Source organism: Nanorana parkeri, unplaced genomic scaffold (genome assembly GCF_000935625.1).
Source record: "Nanorana parkeri isolate BGI_ZX_2015 unplaced genomic scaffold, ASM93562v1 scaffold478, whole genome shotgun sequence".
Classification (NCBI taxonomy): domain Eukaryota; kingdom Metazoa; phylum Chordata; class Amphibia; order Anura; family Dicroglossidae; genus Nanorana; species Nanorana parkeri.
This window is the reverse complement of record NW_017306746.1, coordinates 638,860-660,195: the sequence shown is the minus strand read 5'-3', so window position 1 is coordinate 660,195 and position 21,336 is coordinate 638,860. Positions and strand designations below refer to the sequence as shown.

Genomic DNA, 21,336 nt, shown 5'->3' with positions numbered 1-21,336 from the left:
TATATATATATAACATTTCTAAATGTGGGAAACGGATAACTTTCTTGCTTATTGGTCAATAAAGGAGCAGCATAACACTAATAAGATAATGCTCACTTCTCCTAACAGCAGCACGTGTGTGCAGCAAAGCCTGATTGGTCCCTGTGCTGCTCCCCTCTCCCAGTCTTAGTTCAGGCTGAGTACAGGAGGTTGATATAAGACAAATAAGTAAATACATACTTTAGTTGCATTGAAAACGAATTTCATAATTGCTAATAGGTACCTAACTGCATTCATTATTGTTTTTTGTACCTGGAGTTCAGGTATTAAAACAAAAGTATAAGCTAAAAGAAGCTGCTCTCACACTTGACCCTCACTGCAATTGTTTTGGAACTAGGCTGCAGCTGTAAATGTTAGCATATAAAGCCCATTCTAAGAGAAAGAGAGATGTTGGACGTGACCTACCTCTGCCCTCTCCAAGTAACGCCTCATAGCTCGCTTCTTGCGGATTTTCAGCCCCCTCCAGTACAGAAGAGTCAGCAGGATGCAACAAAAGAGAACACAGACGGACGCTACAATTGAAACTGCCACCACTGCATGTGCTTTACTGTAAACCAACAAAGAAATATATTAGCTAAACTTAGTCGACAATTACACTGCTTAATCAGTTTTATAGTATGAGTGCTCCTGTGCAATGGTGTTTTATTTTCCATGTTTCCCCTAAAGCTTTTCTGTGTTCATAGCATAATTACAAACTTTGACTGCACTATCATATTGCTTCCCTAGAGGGCAGTAAGGCACAGGCTTTCCTTATTCCACAACCGTGCACCATTTAGACAAAACCTGTCATGATAGAATCATGTGCGCGGCTAATGCTGACTTCCTTCAAAAACCTTTGATAGCTTTAATACTTCCTGAGTCACATATCCAGATCAAGAAAAATACAGCAAGTCCAGTTGCCTTGACTTATTTTTTACACATATATCCAGATCAAGTATGCAGCAAGTGAAGTTAGACCCCCTGATCAATTTACTTTTTCTGGGTCAGTGACTCAGAAAGCGCCAAAGCCAAAAGGTCAACATAACAGCCACCAAACTAGCATGGCAACACCGGCAGCCAAGACACATTTAATTTAAAGGCTCTCTAGAACCAGGACCGGATTTTTATTACTGCAGCCACACATTTTGGTGCCATAATACTTTTCATTTATATAGAACATTTTCTTTTTTTACCTGATCCTAACTTGGCTTACAATATTGTGATAATGTGTAAAATAATCTTAAGATGGAAAAATGTTAGTCAATAATTATAGAGGGAGAAACTTCCTCCTTGCCTGTGCTGCCTGTAGGCTCATGCCTACTGTACCTAATTTGGATGGTCTAGAACCTTGGTTCTCAACTGGTGGGTCGTGACCGAAAAGTGGGTCGCGGCCCCATGTTCAGTGGCTTGCCACATGCCTGCCACTTTTCTAGGCGAGGGACTACTTGGCTTCCCCCTAGCGCAGAATCGTCCGTTCTCACGCCGAGCAACCATTCAAAATATGCTGCGGCACTGTGCGTCAGCTTGAGGTGGGGTGGGCTGGAAGTATGGCCTTAAGGGAGCTCCATCCATTCATGCATTGCTTACAGCTCCCTCGTGTGCCCTGTAGAAGTGCCTGGACTGGACGGACATCACATTCTGGCTGCCAACACCTCTACAAGACACGCAATGCACATATGGATGGAGCTCCGTCACAGCACAGCAGCACACTGGACCCCAGGCTGAGGCTCCACTCTAGTTCCCATAATGTAGGGAGACTGGGTGGATCTTAAAAAAATTATACATTTTTTTGGAGTGTGTATGTGTGTGTGAGAATGTCTGTGCTTGTGTGTCTCTGTCAGTGTTTTTAAGGGTCCATTCACACTGGTACACAGTCCCATTAGATTAATGGGCTGTACCATGCAATCGCATCTACTGCACATTCTGGTGGAAGGTGCGCTGCTTTGCTATTAATTTAAATGACACCCCAAATGCACCTCCCACCCACAGTCCGAACGCCTGCACCCGAATGCCTGGTACTGTGATGCCGGGCATTCCATTGCAGTGCGACTTGGGTTGTGACTTAAAGACCAAGGACAAATGTGGGTCCTGAGGTTACACAGGTTGAGAACCACTGCTCTAGAACACTGTGTAAGCACATGGTTTGAAATTGCTTGCACTTATTTATAAGAAATTTACCTTTGGTCGAGACACTCTTATATGTTAATGGCCACTATCCTCACTATGATGCAGAAAACAGGGCTCGTGTAATGAGCACTGTTCTGTACACCATACTTCATACTTCTGTGAACCCAGGCTGTTGTGATAACACATCCCCAGAGGCTGTGTCAGTGTCATGAATGTGCCTATGAATGGTGGTAGGGACCCAGAGAAGGATGCATTGTTTGTTTTTAGGGGGGGGGGTATTTGTTTTCCTTTAAGGAAGACCTTCATACTCCAGAGTTGTTGGTATGTCTAAAGGAAATTGTACTGGAATTGCACAATCAGACTGTAACATCTCCAAGGAGTTTGCATGCTCTCCCTGTGCTTGTGTGGGTTTCCTCCCGGTACTCCGGTTTCCTCCCACACTCCAAAGACATGCTACAAGGTTAATTGGCTCCTGTCTAAATCAGACATATATGTATGCATGTGAGTTAGGGACCTGAGATTTTAAGCTTCTTGAGGGCAGGGATTGATGTGAATGTGCAATGTGTGCTGCGTAAATTGTTGGCGCTACAATAAAATACCTATAATAATTATGTAGCAGCCTACATAGAATATGAACATATGGCCAAAAACATGTGGACATCCCTCCATATTACTGAGTTCAGGTGTTTCCAGTGAAGGGTACTGTTAATATAAATACTTGGGGCAACAGTTTGGAGAAGGCCCTACTGCCAGGTCCAAGAAGACATGATTTCATGAGTTTGGTGTGAAGGAACTTACATGGCCGGTACAGAGCTCTGACCTCAATCTTAATGGACACTTTTAGATCTAACCGGAATGTTAATTGCAAACCAGGGTCTTCTCGTACATTAGTACCTGACCTCACAAATGCTCTTTTTGATGAATTCCAACAGACATACTCTGAAATCTTGGGGAAAGCCTTCCCAGAAGAGTGAAGGCTGTTATACTAGCAAAAGGGGGACAACTCTATATTAATGACTTTGGTTTTGGAATGCACTGTCCAACAAACTCCTATAGGTGTGGTGGTTAGGTGTCTACGCAGTCTCAGATACAGTTTATAATGCTTTTGGGAATAAGAGCATAGATTTTTTTTGACTGATATTGCTGCAATCTGTACGCTGTGGAAAACCAACAGATTGGGGAAGTTTTAGGGGCAGACAGAGGATACTTTGGCCTAAGGCAGCAACATTCAAAAAAGATACAGTATCTCAGTGAAACAAGCGTAGAGTCAAAACAGCAAGTGTTTGCTTACTACAAACAATGTTTATAGACCAGCCTATTGTACCTTTAGAAGGAACAGAAAGCTGGGATAATTGCAGTGATATCACGCACATGTCATTTCACAGTGCTGATGATTGAAGTAGCATGTACTCTCTCCCGGCGTATAAATGATCCTGACAGGAAGGGCGTTATGCAATGACAATATAACCAAGCCCTGCAATTATTGTCCCGCCAATTGCATTTACTCAATTGCCTTTTAATTTGAATCTTCTGCAAACCATACTTCTTTTAATTCTGTTACTTCACATGCAGCTGCTGCGGACATGGCTGACATCATAAGCTGCCTGTGGGGGGAACACAAGCTGATTGTCCGGACAGTTCCTCTCTCAATGTAATACCAGTTATTACTGAGAAAAGGAATACAGCCAAGGATTGTGACTTCTATTCATCCCACTGGATAGTGTAGGGAAATTCCAGGACAAGTTCAACAATATGTCCACTATAACCATTTTTTGTACTTCCACTGGGGCAGGAGGAATAATCATATCTAGCAGTAAAGTAGTAAACCTATTTTATATTACATTTCTTGGGACCACATGTTATTAAGGATTGATTATATTGTCTGAATATTTTCCATGAATGTATATTTTTAGGAATATATTACTAATCCATTTCACAGTTTATACCTAAAAGAGACCTTCCTGAAGGCAAACTAACACATAGGCTTGTATCTCTTGTAGACTACTGATGGTCCCTCTCCATCTACCAGTAACCAAAACCGCCACCCGCCCCACACCAAAAGGCAACAGTTTTTTTTTCACAACCACTAATTGGCTGGCTCTATTTAATATTGAATGTCACCCTTTTGACAATCATCTCATGGTCCGCCATTGTAGCTGAATTTGAGTTCCTTGAGTTTGGATGCCAGGTAAATAATACCCCGCTGTTATTGTCAGGTTAGAATCTCAGGATGTGGGGTGTGAAAAATGTTACACCTAGTCTAAGGTTTCGGTCCACTTTAAGAGATCCATGTAAGTACTGTACATAACCTATGAAATTTTTTTTAGACTGCAAACAGTTGACTAATGAGGGCTTAATGCAAAGAACGGATTCTTTCGAACTGGTTTGTACATCCAATGGTTCTTCAAAGTGGAAAACCATTTTAGGACAAAACTGGGCTCTCCAACTTCAATTAAAAATGGACAACCTGATCTGACCCTGCAGAACAAACTCTTCTGAATATTACTGGGTCTTCAAATAATCATGTATTCATGTAATAAATATAATGTTATGAAGGAGGAGTGAGGTAAAAGAGACACATATTATTTCCTGGTTTCAATTGGTGAAAGTTTTATTGAATTCTGAAAGTATAATGTTTAAGGTCTACAACGGGCATTGTCTGTCTTCCCTACCAACCTCCTTTTAAAAGCGCTCAAACAAACTTAGAATCATATGTGATACTTACCTTTCAGCTGGATGAGGAACTATGTTGATGCAGTTGTTTATCCCAGGTCCTACACACCTGTCACACAGAAAGAGATACTTATGTCATATACAGAAAGAATAACAAATATTATTATGTAGAAGGGTAGCTCAAGGCTGTCTTATTGGCTAGAGAACAGTAACAACTGCTCTAGAAGAAGTCAAAATGGTAAAACAACTATTACTCTAAATCCGAGGTCCACAGTTTGTGCAAGGGAGAAGTAGGGAATTCATCATAAGAAGTATTTAAAAGTATTAGATATTGGTATAGTTTGTGAACAAGTACCTAATTACATCCAATGAAAAGTATCAGGAAGCAATATCTATGAGGGAAGGTGTTACACCACTCATCAGCTCATGTGCCACATACTTGCACTGGATCTGTGAGACAGCGTATTTATTTATTACCCTGGAAACTAATATGTGCCATATAAGTCTCAAAATCTTAAACGGTACCTCAACTCATAAAGCAAAGATTTTGCTATGCTATAAGGAACATCTAGAAATGGTAATTGTGCCTACACAGCGTAGGCCCTGTATCCCACCTTTTTCTCTGGAATGCTTCCTAATTCTGCCTACAGTCTCATAGCTGTATATCTGTAGTGTGAGAGGCACTGTGACTGCAAGTCTTACAAGATTTCGAGTGGGGGTTGGTGACGTCACATCACTACTGTGCTGCTTGCTAAAGAGCAATTTGGTTCTGGGGACCTGCATTGCATGTATCTCCCCAAATCTGCTACATTTACTCTGTGAATCTGTGCTTCTTTCACTTCTCCTGCTGTTTATTGATCATTACCGCAGCAGTCATCAGATCGCTAGAAAACGGTGGCATTTCTAACATGAGAAAGCAAATCCCTGAACATCCACCAAAGTGGCTACCTCCATATAGGGGCACAGTGCAGAACATATCATGGTCAGTCAGTAATGGGGAAATATAATTTGCAAGGAGCGTACAGGCAATACTGGTTAGGCAGTCCTTTGCCCTCTGCTAGCTTTTTGGGCACAGATTCCAGAGTTGAAATCGTCTTTAAAGAGGCAAAGTTAAAGTGAGTTAAGCTTCCAGCTTTCTTATTATTATTTATGCTGCATAAAAAACAGAGATTTAAGGGGCTAAAGAGGACAACGTGTGGACAAAATTAGAAGGTTCCTCAGTATTTAAGGTGTGTTTCGTGGTCAAGAAAGATACACTGAGAAAGGACACCTGCATCCCCCATGGCTATCCATAATTTCTTAACATGAATTTAACATCTAGAAATGTTTATTGTGCATGAGCTGTGCCTTGAACCCCACCATTTGTCTGGAATTCTTCCTGAAAAATAACCGTGCACTTCCTGATATGTCAGGATGCCTACAGTCTTATAGCTGTATATCTGTAGTGTGAGAGTGGAATTCTTCCTGAAAAATAACTGCCCTTCCTGATATTAGTACTATATGTGATATTAGTGCTATACTGATATCCATTCATGCTCATGAATACAAAACATAAAGACAAATGATTTATTCGGTCAACAAAATGGCTGTAAAGGATCACAATTCATACTGTGTTCTCTTCTTCATTAGTTTTAAACGCAGATAAAGGGCATCAGACAGAAAGAACATGTTTAAAAAGTGTCAACGTTTTTCTGTCTGGGTTATTCTGTCCATCTTTTAAGATCATGCAATAAAAAAGAGAGCAACATTTGGGGCATGAACATAGTTCGGAATTATAGTTGTCTATGGCATCTCTAGATGGACTTGAATGAATGTCCTGGCATCTGTAGCAATGATTTTATTTATCAGCAAAATAGGCGTGTTGTACTTTAATGTATTGGTTTTACATTAAAGACACCAAGTAAAAACTCACCCTGCTGTACAGTTCTCATGGCAAGGCAAACAGATCTTATTTGCACTAGGGTACTTATATACTCGTCCTTTTTCTCCCAACACTCCATGAGGACAGTCAGAGACACAATGCAACCCATCACGGAAGTGTGCACACTGAATGCAAGAGTCTGCACCCTACCAGAATAAAGAATATCATGTGATACAAGGCAAGGGTATTTGAGTGGTATATAAAAGGGGATATAGGGTGCCACACTCAGTACTCACTGTTCCATTACAGGTTAGACTTCCTTCCATTTTCTGACACTCTTCATGACACTGGAGGCAAACACCATCTTTGGCAAACTCCCTCTTATCTCTGCAAATAAAAATGAAGATAGGTGAAGTGTAATGAGAGAAGCAGCAAATAATGTAAGCAAATAATAGACATTTATCAATATCAAGATTTACCCTTGCAGAAGGTTGCAGAAAGGTACACATATGCTATCTCGACTAAAGTTCTTGCATAACAGGCACTGGCTGGGCCCGGGACCCCAGCATCCAGCATCAGAACAAAGCAGATCACATACTCTGTTCTCCTCAACTGTGAAAAGATAATTAAAAGCTTAACCTACTAGAAAAATTATTATTATGATGCTGTATTAAGTGATAGTATTGTCCATATGCATTTACTAGCTTTAACCTCAGTGATCATGATGGTACTGCTGTCTTTGTACATGATTCTACTTCAAATACATGGCCAATACCATTGAGCTAAGATAAAAATCACATTTTTAACACTGGTCTACTACAACTTTCTCCAATAATTTCATGCTAAACTATCCTGAGCACAATTACTAGTATATCATTTATAATACAAAACCAAAACCCTTTCTTCATGAATTAGAGTTAATTGCTTTGGTTTGTACTGCTTTGTGTGGCAGAATTGTATTGACATTTTCACTTACTCCCTATCTTGGTGATAACATTGCTACTAGGACAAGAAGTGACTTAAAAGTCTCAGCCGGGTAACAAGGATGTAAAAATCACTCAGCTGGGCCCCAATGGAGCGATATCACACAGTAACAGGACTTATGGCTGGATGAGGTGTAAAGTTGGTCACACACATTACAATATGATTGTAAAATTTCTTTAGATTTTACAACTGCAATGTTACCTGACTCTGTCTGCTAAATGGCCTTTCCATCCCTAATCTGACTATAACGGCAAGACATGCATATTGCTTGCAATTTATCACACACAAATGTGGTATTTTATTCTATTTAAACAAAGCCACCAGAAATATATAATTTTACATTCTTCTCCCCTTTTAATACATGTATATATATATATATATATATATATATACAACACTAATAAAGGTAAGAATATGACCAGCTCCTGTGTAGTCACCATGAAAACATATACATGGAAAAACATATACTTACTACAGGTAGTTTGAGCTTTGTTATTCTTTATATCAAAGTTTGGCTGTTTGTTTGAAAATATTTGTGCCCATTCAATGGTGTTATAATAGCAAAGGTTCTCATTCTCTGTAATGTAAACCTTCCCGGCGCTAATATCTCGCAGTGAGCGGAAGCCCAGGAAAGTCACATTACTGTTTTTCATAATAAGGAGGGAGACTCCTCGGCTGAAAAAGAAAAAAGTAAAAAGGTCACATAACCTGCACAACATATAAAACAAACTAAACACAGTACAGAATGACGTACATTAAAGGCTCAGTCCAACTAAACTAATGTTTTATTTCTGAATGAGTCTTCTATATTGTAGGCTCTCACAAGCAGGACATTTCTTGTCTTCTTGTATGGAATTGTATTGTAACTGTACTGTCTCTCTCCATATTTTGTAAAGCTCTGCAAAAACTGTTGGTGCTATATAAATCCTGTATAATAATAATAATAATATTCAGGATTCCTTCCAGCCCTGATCTATAAAGCTTGGAAACTATTTAACACAGATCAGCAAGCCTGTCACATGCACAATTCCTTAATCTTAGTGCATGGTGTCAGTGTGGGCATTACAAAATAGCCTTACACATATTGTCTAATATAATCCACCCAAAAACTAATTGTGGAACCCTGTTTACTGTACTAAGCTACAAATCTGCAGCATATTATACAGGAGAGGCACTGGGGCAGAACAGCAGACATTGTTAAAACTGTACATATAAAAAAAGCAGAAAGCAGATAAAATCAATAAGAAGATATAGTTTAATTCACCTAGAAAGGTGAGCTAAAAATAGGGACTGCAATTATTTACCTCTCCCTGAAAGTTGCCTGGCTGTCTCTTAACTTTCTAGTCACTGACTTGGAGCAAGCATGCAGAGAGGAAAATCAAGGTGAAGTCAGAACTTCCGATTTGCATACATATTCCTGGCCAATGACTCTGTTGATGCCAATGGATCATCATGATGCCGGGCAACCAGTCTTTTTAGATAGAGAGGTCAACAATGGCAGCCTCCGTGTTTCCTTTTGCCTCTGTTTAGATATCATTAGATTGACACTCTTATATGAATCACATTGAAAACGTTGACTAGTAAATCTTCAGCATCTAATTATAAATTATCACTACTATAAACCTGTACCAAATGATCCATATTATAGAGAGGGTATATTCCACCTAAATATACATACAATAAGACACTCACTTGTAAAGCGTTCGACCTCCTATGGTTGTGAGACTGGAGAAGACACTGAAGTCATTCATGTGCTTTGGCCAGGACTGGATATTTAAGTATCCTAAAAAGAGACAGATAACCATTATTTTTATTATCTGATATATTTTTAAGTACTAAATCTGAATAGCTAATTCATCGATACACATACATTCACTCATCCTAATATTTCAATGTTGCTCCTCCTACCTGTAATCTCTTGCACTGTTCTGAAGACATTTAGTTTGTTGGGATCCAAAGCTGAGATATTCATCCACTCATCCCTAAAACGATACATCCATAAGATACAGAATCTCCATTTGATATATACATACTGCATATATTTTATATGACATGGTGAGCTGCAGTATCCTTCTTACTGATTAAAGCTTGGATGTTTCTCCCATAAATAAATAAAACAAATTGTGCTATAGTTTAAAAAACTGGTGCAAGTGAATATACAGTAAGATGGCTTTCAATATGCAGCAGTTGGGTACTAGCTTTCATTCTGTGACCTGCGATTGAACAAATACAGCTGGAATCTGATTGGCTGCTATGGACAATGCACCCACTTTTCTTTCCTCTAGTTCTCAGCTATTAGCACCTGTCTATCACAACAGATGGAACATATCAGATTCTGTTTTCCCACTTTTTCAGGTTTCATTGTAGTATGGAAGTGTTAAAGTGATGCTAAACTCAGAAGGTAAACCTTAAAAATGCACCCAAGTACCCTATTAACAAAAATGTGTCTTATTTGTGTATCACACGGCTGTAGATCCTCAAATCATCTCTGAATTGGTGCTGACATTGTCCTTCCTTCTGGAGGGTGGCTACTTTTGTTCCCCATGGTCCCTGTGTGTGTTGTAAAGTAGTCACTGCTCCAAGCTCGCTCCGGTGATGGACTACAATCTCATGTTTAGTTTACTAATTTGTATTGAGATTGTAGTACATGGCAGAAGTGAGCTTAGAGCGGTGGCTACTTTACACAACTACTTTAGTGATACACAAATAAGGTACAGTATTGTTAGTAGTTAGGGTTCTTGAATGCATTTTTAGGATTTAATGCCTGCGTTTAGTGTCACTTTAAAGGGAGAATCTGGCTGCTTGATATGGGCAACAAGAACTGCTTATCCAATACTTCTGTGCATAAGGTCATTGTCTCTTGTAAGCATGAATGTGAGGATTTCAGGGTGTAGGAAACTAATTCACACTACAGGATGGTTTCTTGGTGATCTGCATATGCTATGAACAAAAAGTCTGCAGCCCCACCTTTCACCTTATTTACTAGACTTTTACACTGCCTTAATCATGTTTAATCTAGGTTACTTTATTCATGTCAGCTTTGCCAGTGGTATAGTCATGTGACAGTGATTCATAATTACTACTGAAGCTGCCCACACATGGGCAGATCCTGTCTTTTGTGCCAGTTTTGCTACACATTTGGGTGGCCAGATTAGTCAGATCCTGTTGGATCTTTGAGGTCAAACTGAAGGTCTGAGTAATATGATGTCCAACAGAGTGGTCTATTGATGCCTCCTCAACCTATAATAATTGAGGCACATTGCATTTTTCAGCATTTAAAATGTATTTAGGAGAATTAGGATCTTGATTAGCACCAATCTTAGATCTGAAGCAATATCTGAATAATGGCAGCACAGACAACATCCCAAAAAATGCATTGTTAGCTCCTAAAATCAAACTATTAATGAGTTGACTTCAGGGCAGTTAAATGATGAGTGACATTTCTGAACAGGAAACGCACAGATAGTACATTAATTCTACGTACTTGTCAGTAACTATTATACAGTATGGCACACAAAATTTTCCATAATTTTTGGTTCTAATCAATGTTTTAGCCCCCCTTGTTTTAAGCTGCAGCTCAGTGTACATTCCAAAACATTTGCAAGGAGGAAGGTAAAAAATATTTATTGCAGAAAATATATATGTCTCTTCTAAAGTATAATGAAACTTCCTTTACAATTCAGGGCTATGTTCTGCTTTAATTACTGGACACAGGGGAGGACTGGACTGTGGGACCTGTACAAATAATATATGTTGAACTGGTGGCCCTGAGTTTAAATACTCCCCCTTTCAGACTTGTGGGGTCTGAATCAATGACACATGAGGGGTGTTATAAAGCTATAGTTCCCTGTTCAGATCTGTGATCAATGTGCCTGTCAGATAGAAGTCTTTCAGCACTGACTTTGTTTGTGGTTCTGAAATGTTATGTGACCAAATACAATGCGCTAAAAAGGAAGTCAGTGCTGGGAGAGTGCAAAATTGTAAAATGTGTTGTGCTTATTTGTTAAAACGAAGTTGAATAAAGGGATATTTTGTGGTCATGGCATGCTATTTAAGTTAGTATTTTATACAGCTAAGTACATACCATTTTCAAAGAGCAACAGTCATTTTGTTTAGCCTACAAAGTATTTCTTCATATGCAATTCATCCCTTACAATATCTCATTTTTATTGCATATATGTAAACATTTTGTTATAATAAATCATGTTCTCTAAGAGAATACCCATCCTTCACCATGGCCACCAATCACCGGAGCATGATGGCACGTGTGAGGTAGCCCATAGGAAACTATCACTACCACAAAAAGCCCAGTTGGCTCCACTTGTCTGCCAGACCAAATGTTCCCAGACCTCCCCTGATGAGATGCAATTTTGTCCTGTAGATGTTATTACATTCAGATTTTTTACACCACTTGGAATAATATCAATAACATGTCAGCAAAGTATGTTGATCAGTTGTATAACCATTTCTAAAAATATTTTTAAATATATCTATTCTTTCACTTTTTGCAAAACTGGACATCGGTATATCATGCAAAGTGCCTCGAAAACTGCAGTTTAACCTGCTACACGAGCCAATCTGCCTGCTACACCAGCCAATTTCACTGAATATTCACAAAGTTCCTTCAAAGCAAGGCTTTAATGTCAGACTACATGCTTTGCTTCTTCATACTGTATATCACTTCAAACTTTGCTTCTTCAAACTTCAAATGTCAGGCTACATGCTTTGCTTCTTCAAAACCTATGGAGAAGCACTGTGGCTATGTGGTTGGCACTCTTTCCTTATAGCACTGATCACTTCCCACCACAAATGCCATCTGCATGACGTTTTTTCTTTTCTTGTGTTTGCATTGGTTTCCTTCGGGTTCTCCAGTCTCCCCTTGGAAATATATTAAATAAGTTAATTGACTTTTACCTATAACAGATCCTGATGACTGTAGTAGGGACGTTAGAATATAACCTACTGGCAAGAGACTGATTGGAACAGTCATACATGCTAAAATGTTTTGCAGTAAATGTGGTGCTATATACATAAATAAATAAATAAATAAATAAATAAATACAAATATAACTTACCCATAAAGACCAATGGTAAGAAAGTCCAGGTTACCAAGAATTTTGGTGCAGTTAACAAACTTATCAATGTTACTAGAGTCCACTGTTTGATATTTACTACCAGGTCCTGTTCCCTCACAGGCTAAAAAATAGAGATAAGTCATATTAAATAAAAAAAAAGAGACTTTAGCACCACATAGTAATACAAAATTTCCCCAGCACACTTTCATACTAGCTAGCAAGGAACCTAATTCGCCTGAGACCTCCCAAGTTTGTTTACGTCTGGCACCAAACTCCTCCCACTGCTGGCCGCATCTGCACCATAGAGTCCCATAGAAGTCTATGGGGCTTGTCTCGCTGCATCTCCCAGCCGGGAGGTGGAGGTAGACAAGCTCTATAGAAGTCTTATAGTTTAAGGAAATTGTAGGAAAAAAACAGCAAGAACCGCCCAAGCTGAATTTATTTGAGACAAATAGTGTCCATTATTATTAACAATTAAAAAGCTCTTTTCAGTTCTTACTGATGCACAGAGTGATCCTTATAGCTCTACCTATAGCTAGGTCTGCTCTGATAACCACGACTCAATAATGAAATCCCAATTCCTCTAATTAGAATCAGAATATAATCATAGAGTCTAATATTACAAAGGCTTGTTTGTGTTTGAAGCAGGTAGATACCAGTTTTTGAACAATATCATGACTTTAATTCATATGCCTTTGCATATGTACTGTATATGTTTTTTTGCAAATGACATGTTTTACATATGACAACCAATTAGATTTCAGTGCTAAGCTGGTTCGGCAATTCATTTCAATTTATAAAAGTATTAAATAAGGACCGAGAGGCTCTCAGAATGTAATGATTACCTTTAGGGCATAGGCCTGAACACGGTTCACACATCTTTACCCCATTCTTTGTCACTTCCATCTTGTTGCTGGGACAAGCACGGACACACGAATTCTGATCCACCACAAAGTTATCTGGGGTGAACAAAGCCAAACATATCTCCTTGTTATTTTTTATATCAGCAAAACAAGTACAGAAATAAATACAGAAAAAATAAATCCTAATCTAGCCAGTAAGTGGGCATGTACACAAAAACACATCCATTTAAGAAAGTATAAAGTGCATAAGTGTAAGTGTTGGTATAGGTAACAGATTGCTGCTTGGATTAAGTTACTGTACACAAAATACCTATTGATCCTGCCGGAAATGCAGTAAGCTTCTAACTTCCTATAGTAAGGTGACAACACAGTGGGTCTGCTGCACTGAAATCTCACACATTGTTACCAGCACTGACCTGCGCTTCCCCTCAACTCATCTCCACAATAGAGACTAATTGTATCATGCTCCAAGATAAGAACTTGGAGGGCTACTAATAATTCTTGAGATAACCAGGTAGCATGCACAGAATGCAGGAAATCTCTAAATGTCTGCTATGATTAACAGGTATTTTTGTGCACTTATCAAACAGATATCACAAAATGTTTTCAATGGTATATATAACAGAAATAAGAGACATTTTATTTTAAGGGTTTCCATGCACTTTAAGAAGCAACTATAGGCTTATTCACAAAGGCAATGGAAAGAGCAGTTATAATGTGCTATGTGACATAACTGATTGCAACCAATCTGATTTCATTGTAGTCAGTTAGTGCTGTCCCTACACTATTTGCCACCTAAGGCTGGGGCGGATGGAAGGGGGGTGGCGGTTTTCTGAGTGTATGGTCATTACCGGCAGGTAGAAGAGTCGGGTGCATATGTTGCTATCAGCGGCTCTGTCCGGCATTCTGCACAACTCACTGACGTCATTGGTTGCCAGGAGCTATGCGGACTTCCAGCCAGTGCTTCCCGCTCAGCTCCTGTCAACCGGTGACGTTAGTGAGCTGGATGGGAAGCTGGACAAAGCATCACAGTGCCTGGGACGCTGTGGGCGCCCCACTGCTGCCCCTCAATGGGATGCTGCCTAAGGCAAACATCTCAGGCTGCCTTATTATAGGGAAAGCCCTGTAGTTAGTTCTCAGTACTGCCTTAATAAACCGGTCCCCAAATTTTGTTTTTTTAATTATGACATATTCTTCAAAACTTGTTGAGAAGCTGATAAAGCAATACATTGGAGTACAATCATATTAAAATGTTATAGGATCACTAGGTGTTTTTGTTGTCAATGAAAAGGCCTTTTACCCCATATTGTTCTTACTGAAGATACTGCCACCCTACTATTTCCACATCATCTGTTGTCATCTTCAGCCATATTGTGTACTTTTGTAATTCTACTTTTATAGAAAATGTGTGACTGCCTATACATACGGGGGCAGTTCTTGACACATGATCCTCCATACTGGAATTTAGCATCAGGGCTGTGTTCCATCTGACCAGTCACAGGGTTGTAAAGCAGCTGAGAACATCTTGGTACACATGTCCCATTATCATTAAAGTTCCGACAAGACTGTATGGAAAGAAAAAAAAAAAACACTTACATGTAAGAGATATATTTGGCTGGGCTCAGGAGGTCTCAGATGTAATTTAGTGAGAAGTACTTACAAAGCACTGAGTGTTTAAGGATCCAGTGCAGCCCCCTGCACACTCATCATGGCAGCATTCCGAGGGGGCCTGTCCATAGCAACGACCATTGCACTGCCCTGCACAAATGTTCTTTGTTACTGCAGAAAGAAAGAATAAAAGAATACATTAGATTGTATATAAATAATCTGATAACTCTGTTATATACTTTCGGAACCAACAGTTAGCCTAATATATTACCTGCATAGTGAATACTGCCAGATCTATCAATAATTTACAAATCGACCCATCTTTTATTTCTCACTATGTAAAAATTAATGGACAGTGACTAATTTTACAGTCAACAGCTAAGTGATGACATTATTACTGACATTATTGATCTGATTGCTAATAAAGTGTTGAGATCAGTAGCAAGAAACCATATACTCACATTTCTGGCAATCTCCCTCTTCTGCACCCCAACACCTTCCATCACAGGTAGAGTTGCAAGGCTTACCTGCATTAGCCAAGAAAAAGAATGATCAATGATTAAGTGGAAAACCAGAAATACATTTACTTTGTAATGAAAATGCAGGCTAACCCCACATGGAAGGATACAAAGAAACCATACAGTTGTTGTTCTGAACATATACTGTAAGTTATCTAATGCTGGTAGTGTATAAAGGGCAATAACGTGATGGAGAGCTGTTACTCTGCTGGACTTATGAATTATGCTACCACAGCACTAACCCAAAGAGAAAAAAATATTACTAGTCTGCAATATCAGTATCAGTACTCATTATTTCTGAAACTGCAATGTATATAGCTTGCTTGGGGCTGGGATTTTACTTTAAAGTAGAACTCCAGCTTTAATAATAACTATAGTAATATAATATAATATTAATTAATATAATATAATATAATATAATACAGTATATATATGTATATGTATATGGTTTTTTTTTCTTTTTAAAGCTGGAGTTCTGCCTTAACACAAATATACATGAATGCTCTTCAGTACGGTGGCGGATTTAAAGTGGACCTGAACTCACCTCAAAGTAAAGCTTTGCTATACTGTAGGGAACATCTAGAAGTATTACTTGGGCCAAAGCAGTACCATCGAAAATATACCTTTTGTCATTAATTCTTCTTACCTGTGTATGAGTGTACCTAGGTACTCCTGTGCATAAAGAGTGTGTACCTACAGTGTGAGATCTAAAGCACTGCTAGTCTCAATTGATTTGGGGTGAGATTTGGTGATGTCACTACAGTGCTACTCACTGTTCTCCTTGTTAGAGGCTCTGACATGAGGCAGGAAAACCCTGCCTCTAATAAGATGGCCACTTCCACACAGAGAAACACTGCAGAACAACACTTGTGAAATCATTAAAGGAGAACTATGAGATGAGTGATTTCCACTCACCTCATAGTTCTAGCCGACCTGTGACAATGAGACTGTCACAGGTCGGCTCAGTAGATCGGGAGGTGAGCGAACAGATACCGGCGTTCGCTCACCTCTCGATCCTGTCACGGCTCTCTGCCGTGACAGGGGAGGGGCTGGATTCCCCCCTCCCCGCTCCGCCAACGCTGACTGGCGGAACGGAGGGGTGAGGGGGCGAGTACAGCTGGCTCTGCCTCTAGCTAGGCAGAGCCAGCTGTCACTCACGCAGCTGGGCGGATCTCGACATCGATGTCGGGATCCACTCCGGCGTCTCAGTATACCGCGAGCTGTAGCTCGCGGTATACTGAGCTTAGGGTAACGGGAGGACGCTAGTTTGTGTCCTCCCGTTACCCTAAGGAGAACTATGGGGAAAAACACTGACCCCATAGTTCTCCTTTAATGGGAAAAAGATCAGCTGCTGACCACAGACAGTACTGGTCCTTTGTCTTCTGCCAGCCTTATTTTGGGCGCAGCTTCCAGAATTCTGTTCCTCTCTAATAGGAAACATCTAGGCCTTTAAATGTAAAAGGTAATTAAAATATTGCCACTTAAATTTTTTTTTGTATAGGAAACCTTTTGGAAACCATTTTTCATAGAGTGGGGAAGTCTCCAAATGGCAGTCAGGTAGTTATCGCTGTCTATGACTGCTCTAGGGAAATTTCCCCTTACTTCCTGGCCCAGTGACACCAGGACAAGAAATTACAAAAACAGAGGTCATGAGAAAGAGAAGGCTTAGGCAGCAGCGACAACCTCAGAAGTTCTGACCCCTTTCCACTTTATCCAATACAAAATGGACGTTTTGTCTGGAGTTGGGATTTTTATTTGTTTAAAGAGCTTTAGTAAAACAGAATGTGCATTATTGTTAAAGTAGTCAGGTATTTCTTTTTGTTTCGTGCTGCCAAGTTATGGGTCTTAAAAAGGGTCATGTATAAGCGACAAGCTACCAGCGATGAGCTACAAGCGATATTGAGCGATATTGAGCGACATTGAGCGACGAGATGTGAACAGCTACATTGAATTGTATTGGTGAAGCTACATAGAGCGATATAGTGCGGAAATATGAGCGATATCGCTACAAAAATCGCGCGATAAATCGCTCAATGTGAACGGGGCCTTAGTCAACTGTGACTATCCACTGGGTTTTATAAGGCACATAGTGAAGAAGATTACCAGGCTTTCTTCTGAGTTTGGCTCCTGCCAATTGGTCTGGCTGGAGGGTGGTGAAGCGGCCAGTGTTCTGGGGGGAGATTCCCGCAAACACTTTCACCAGCCTCCACCCGCTCAGTATACTCAATAAATGTCCAGATGTAATGTTGCTGTCAAAAATGTTATATGGGGGAGCACTGGTGGCTTTACTAAACTAACTCACTGGTGCTTCTGCATGCAGCAGTTAGATACATTCCAAGGGAAAGGAAGGGAAACTGCAAGTGATTTTCAATGCAAAGCCTAGAAATTAATAAATAACAATTACATTTTACAACATAATTGGGAATCAAAAATATAAATATAACTTCAACTTGTAGTGGCTGCAGATCACCCTTAAGTAAATTCCATGGAGCAGGTTCCAGCCACATTTCATTGATGTGATAACATTTTTTTTTGTTATAAATTATTTTTTATTGAAATTTCAGTACAAAACACGGCATAATCCCTCACGTCCCTGAAGGCATACAGTTTAGTACATTATAACAAACATAGTTTATGGATACAAAAAACGGCTTCATCTTATAAAGTGTTTACATTAATACAGAGGTATGGCTGTTGTCTTGAAATAGGATAAGAGATGGCAGAAGTTGTGCAAAGGGAAGGTTTACTTTGGCTCTCTGGTGGCATGAGCTAATATTTGCTAAAAGGGCTTGTGGAGCTGAACTGTACGGCACCTGAAATTAGCTTGTGACCGTCACCACACATATATGGAGGTACAGACACACATAAATGAACACAGTGACACCTTGTCGGAACCACCAATAACTGTTGTCTGCATAAAGAATACTGCAGAGACTAGCAGGTGTATTTAGTAAGGGCTTGTTCACACCAGATCTGTTGGGCTACATTGGGCTGCATTGCCAAACACAGTCGCAATACATAGAAAATGCAATTTGCCTTCTATTCTATTGCTTCAGTTAACGCCAATGCACCTACGTTGGTGTGCAAGGAAAAAAAAGTAGGGCATGTTGTATTTTTAAGGAAAACACATTCCGACACACTGTAACACATCACAATGCGCTGCCATGCATAGCGTTAACAGAGTGTAAAGTTAAAGAAAAGTTGAAAAAAATGTAACAAGCAAGCACTGCAATGCATTGTAACAATGCATTACAGTGCATGTGGACATGGCACACCAGCGAACGTGGATTATGAGCAACCTAAAATACACCTGCTGTTGTGAATGAGCCCTAAGTTAGGAGGGCACATGTAGGGTTCGTGCACACGACCATAAAAAAAACACTGTGTTTTTTTTCTTTTTTTTCTTTACAGATTTCAAAACAGACGTGTATTGTTTTCTATGGTCCCATGTACATAGCTGCTTAAAGATCAGTACATTTGCACTGCATTCCCATCCGTGAAATCAAAAAAGAAAAATCTGCATCTAAGGTCCTGCGTATGGACCATATTTTATGCTGTATGCATCTAAAGGTTTGTGCTAATGTTGCATACAGTCCAAATGTACTCTATTGGCTTGCTCATAGCGTACATGTAAATATCAACAATGTATAATCAGTGTGATTACACACTATTGAGATGACATGTCTGCCTTGAATGGCTGCCTGCACCCTAGCAACAAAGGACAAAACGCAACAAGAGTTGACTGAATCCTAGCAACAAAGGATACTAGGCGTCAAGAGCTGACTGTACCCTAGCAGTAAAGGATGCTATGCATCAAGAGTTGACTGCATTCTAGCAACACAAGGCGCTAGGCATCATGAGCTGACTGCATTCAAGAAACAAACGACACAAGGCAACAAGAGCTGACTGCATCCTAGCAACAAAGGATGCCAAGCATCTGGAGCTGACTGCATCCTAGCAACAAAGGACACTAGGCATCAAGAGGTGTCTGCATCCTTGCAACAAAGGACACTAAGGGGTTGATTTACTAACCTTATAAACACACCATGAACATGTATACACCTCTGTAGTGTGTTCCCTCCCAGCATGATCTATGGGTGGAATCTAAACACCTTTGTAGTGTGTACACACCCAGCAGGTGTGTTGTGCAAAGCCAAGCATGAATTGCAAGGTGATGTTGTGTAAATTAGCTCTATGTTGTGTTGCTTGCTTTGATGAATGCAGGAATGTAAATGCATGAGCTAACCATTTTTGTCTAAACTGTGAAGCAGCATTATATATGCATCATGTGCATGATTTTTCCATATATGGCATTAGTGGAAATATGCTTTTAGAGACTTTTTGGTTGATAAATACGTTTTGCTGTGTGAAAATCACACGCACCTGGTGCGTGCGTGTGTTTAGGTTAGTAAATCACCCCCTAAGCATCAAGAGCTGACTGCATCCTAGCAACAAAGGACGCTAAGCATCAGGAGCTTACTGCATCACAGCAACAAAAAACATTAGGCATTAAGAGCTGACTGCATCCTAGCAACAAAGGACACTAAGCATCAAGAGCTGACTGCAATCTAGCAACCAGGGGTGCTAGGCGACAAAAGTAATCTGCATTCCAGCAGTGAAGGATGCTAGCTGGTAGGAGCTACCTAGTATCCTAGCAACCAATAGGGTGAATTTGAGCTATACGCTGTACACATGCCTGTGTGCATTACCCTGTAACATGAAAAGTACACAAAACTATAACAACCAATCACATTGGAATGTATTTAAATTCAAACCTAAATAAAGCCATATATGAGTATAGTATACTCACTATTTAATAAGCCAAAGGCCAAAGTGAAATGTACATTCCAGGGAATCTAACCCAGATTTAGTGTTTAATGGTCTGAGTACATTAAAGTGCTGGAAGCTCAAACCTGACAAATAGGAATGACATTATTTTTTTAGTTCAGCTTGTCTTTTTACCTGAAATATGCCTTTATATTGTGCTGCCGCACACACCGTCTAAAGCTGGTCATATACCTTACAACCATCGTTCAATTTTGTTTGTCCCGTCATTGAACCACTATTCACTTTCCGCACGAATACCGCATCATGCAAAGACCAATGTGGTTTTCGATTATCGTTCGTTAGCAATACTAACTGGCCGAATTTCGTCAATCGACAGAACAAATTTTCGTTTGTGCATGTGCAGCTTTCATGTTGCGACTTTTGTTGTATGAAATCGCTACTAATCAATCGATTATCGTCAGTTTCCACAAAAGTTTCCTAGTCTGCCCGTTCAACCAAATTCGGGCAGTTGTACAGTAATTGCGATCGTGCACTTCCTATCAACTGGCCAATTATCGTACGAAAACCAATCGCATTCGTTTTTCGAACGATAATTGTATAATAATGTAATTCCCCTTCTTTGCAACACGGTGGACAACTATGAGAAGCGGTGCTAAACAGTCATATGCACAGTATGAACAGTTACATAGACAGACGGAGCAAAGGGTAGATGAATATTTTATGTTTACTGTGTAGACCAGAGCAAAGGTTGGAAATGTGTGCACTAGAACCCTACTAGAGATAGGAATGGCTGGGTCACCATTTGGTAGTTAAAGTACAAT

General features: G+C 39.8%; 1 protein-coding gene across 1 annotated transcript in view; it reads right to left on the bottom strand.

Moving 5' to 3' along the window:
* The window catches only part of ERBB3 (erb-b2 receptor tyrosine kinase 3), an 85,258-nt gene that overhangs the window by 13,480 nt on the left and 50,442 nt on the right, over positions 1-21,336 (bottom strand). The window contains exons 5-18 of the mRNA XM_018560785.1: positions 15,671-15,736; positions 15,262-15,380; positions 15,028-15,166; positions 13,584-13,697; positions 12,739-12,859; positions 9,572-9,645; positions 9,356-9,446; positions 8,136-8,338; positions 7,159-7,291; positions 6,976-7,066; positions 6,731-6,885; positions 4,891-4,927; positions 3,084-3,103; positions 445-586 (exon numbers count right to left, since the gene is read on the bottom strand). Of these exons, the coding sequence (XP_018416287.1) occupies positions 445-586; positions 3,084-3,103; positions 4,891-4,927; positions 6,731-6,885; positions 6,976-7,066; positions 7,159-7,291; positions 8,136-8,338; positions 9,356-9,446; positions 9,572-9,645; positions 12,739-12,859; positions 13,584-13,697; positions 15,028-15,166; positions 15,262-15,380; positions 15,671-15,736 (1,505 nt within the window). The remainder of the gene's footprint in view (positions 1-444; positions 587-3,083; positions 3,104-4,890; positions 4,928-6,730; positions 6,886-6,975; positions 7,067-7,158; positions 7,292-8,135; positions 8,339-9,355; positions 9,447-9,571; positions 9,646-12,738; positions 12,860-13,583; positions 13,698-15,027; positions 15,167-15,261; positions 15,381-15,670; positions 15,737-21,336) is intronic.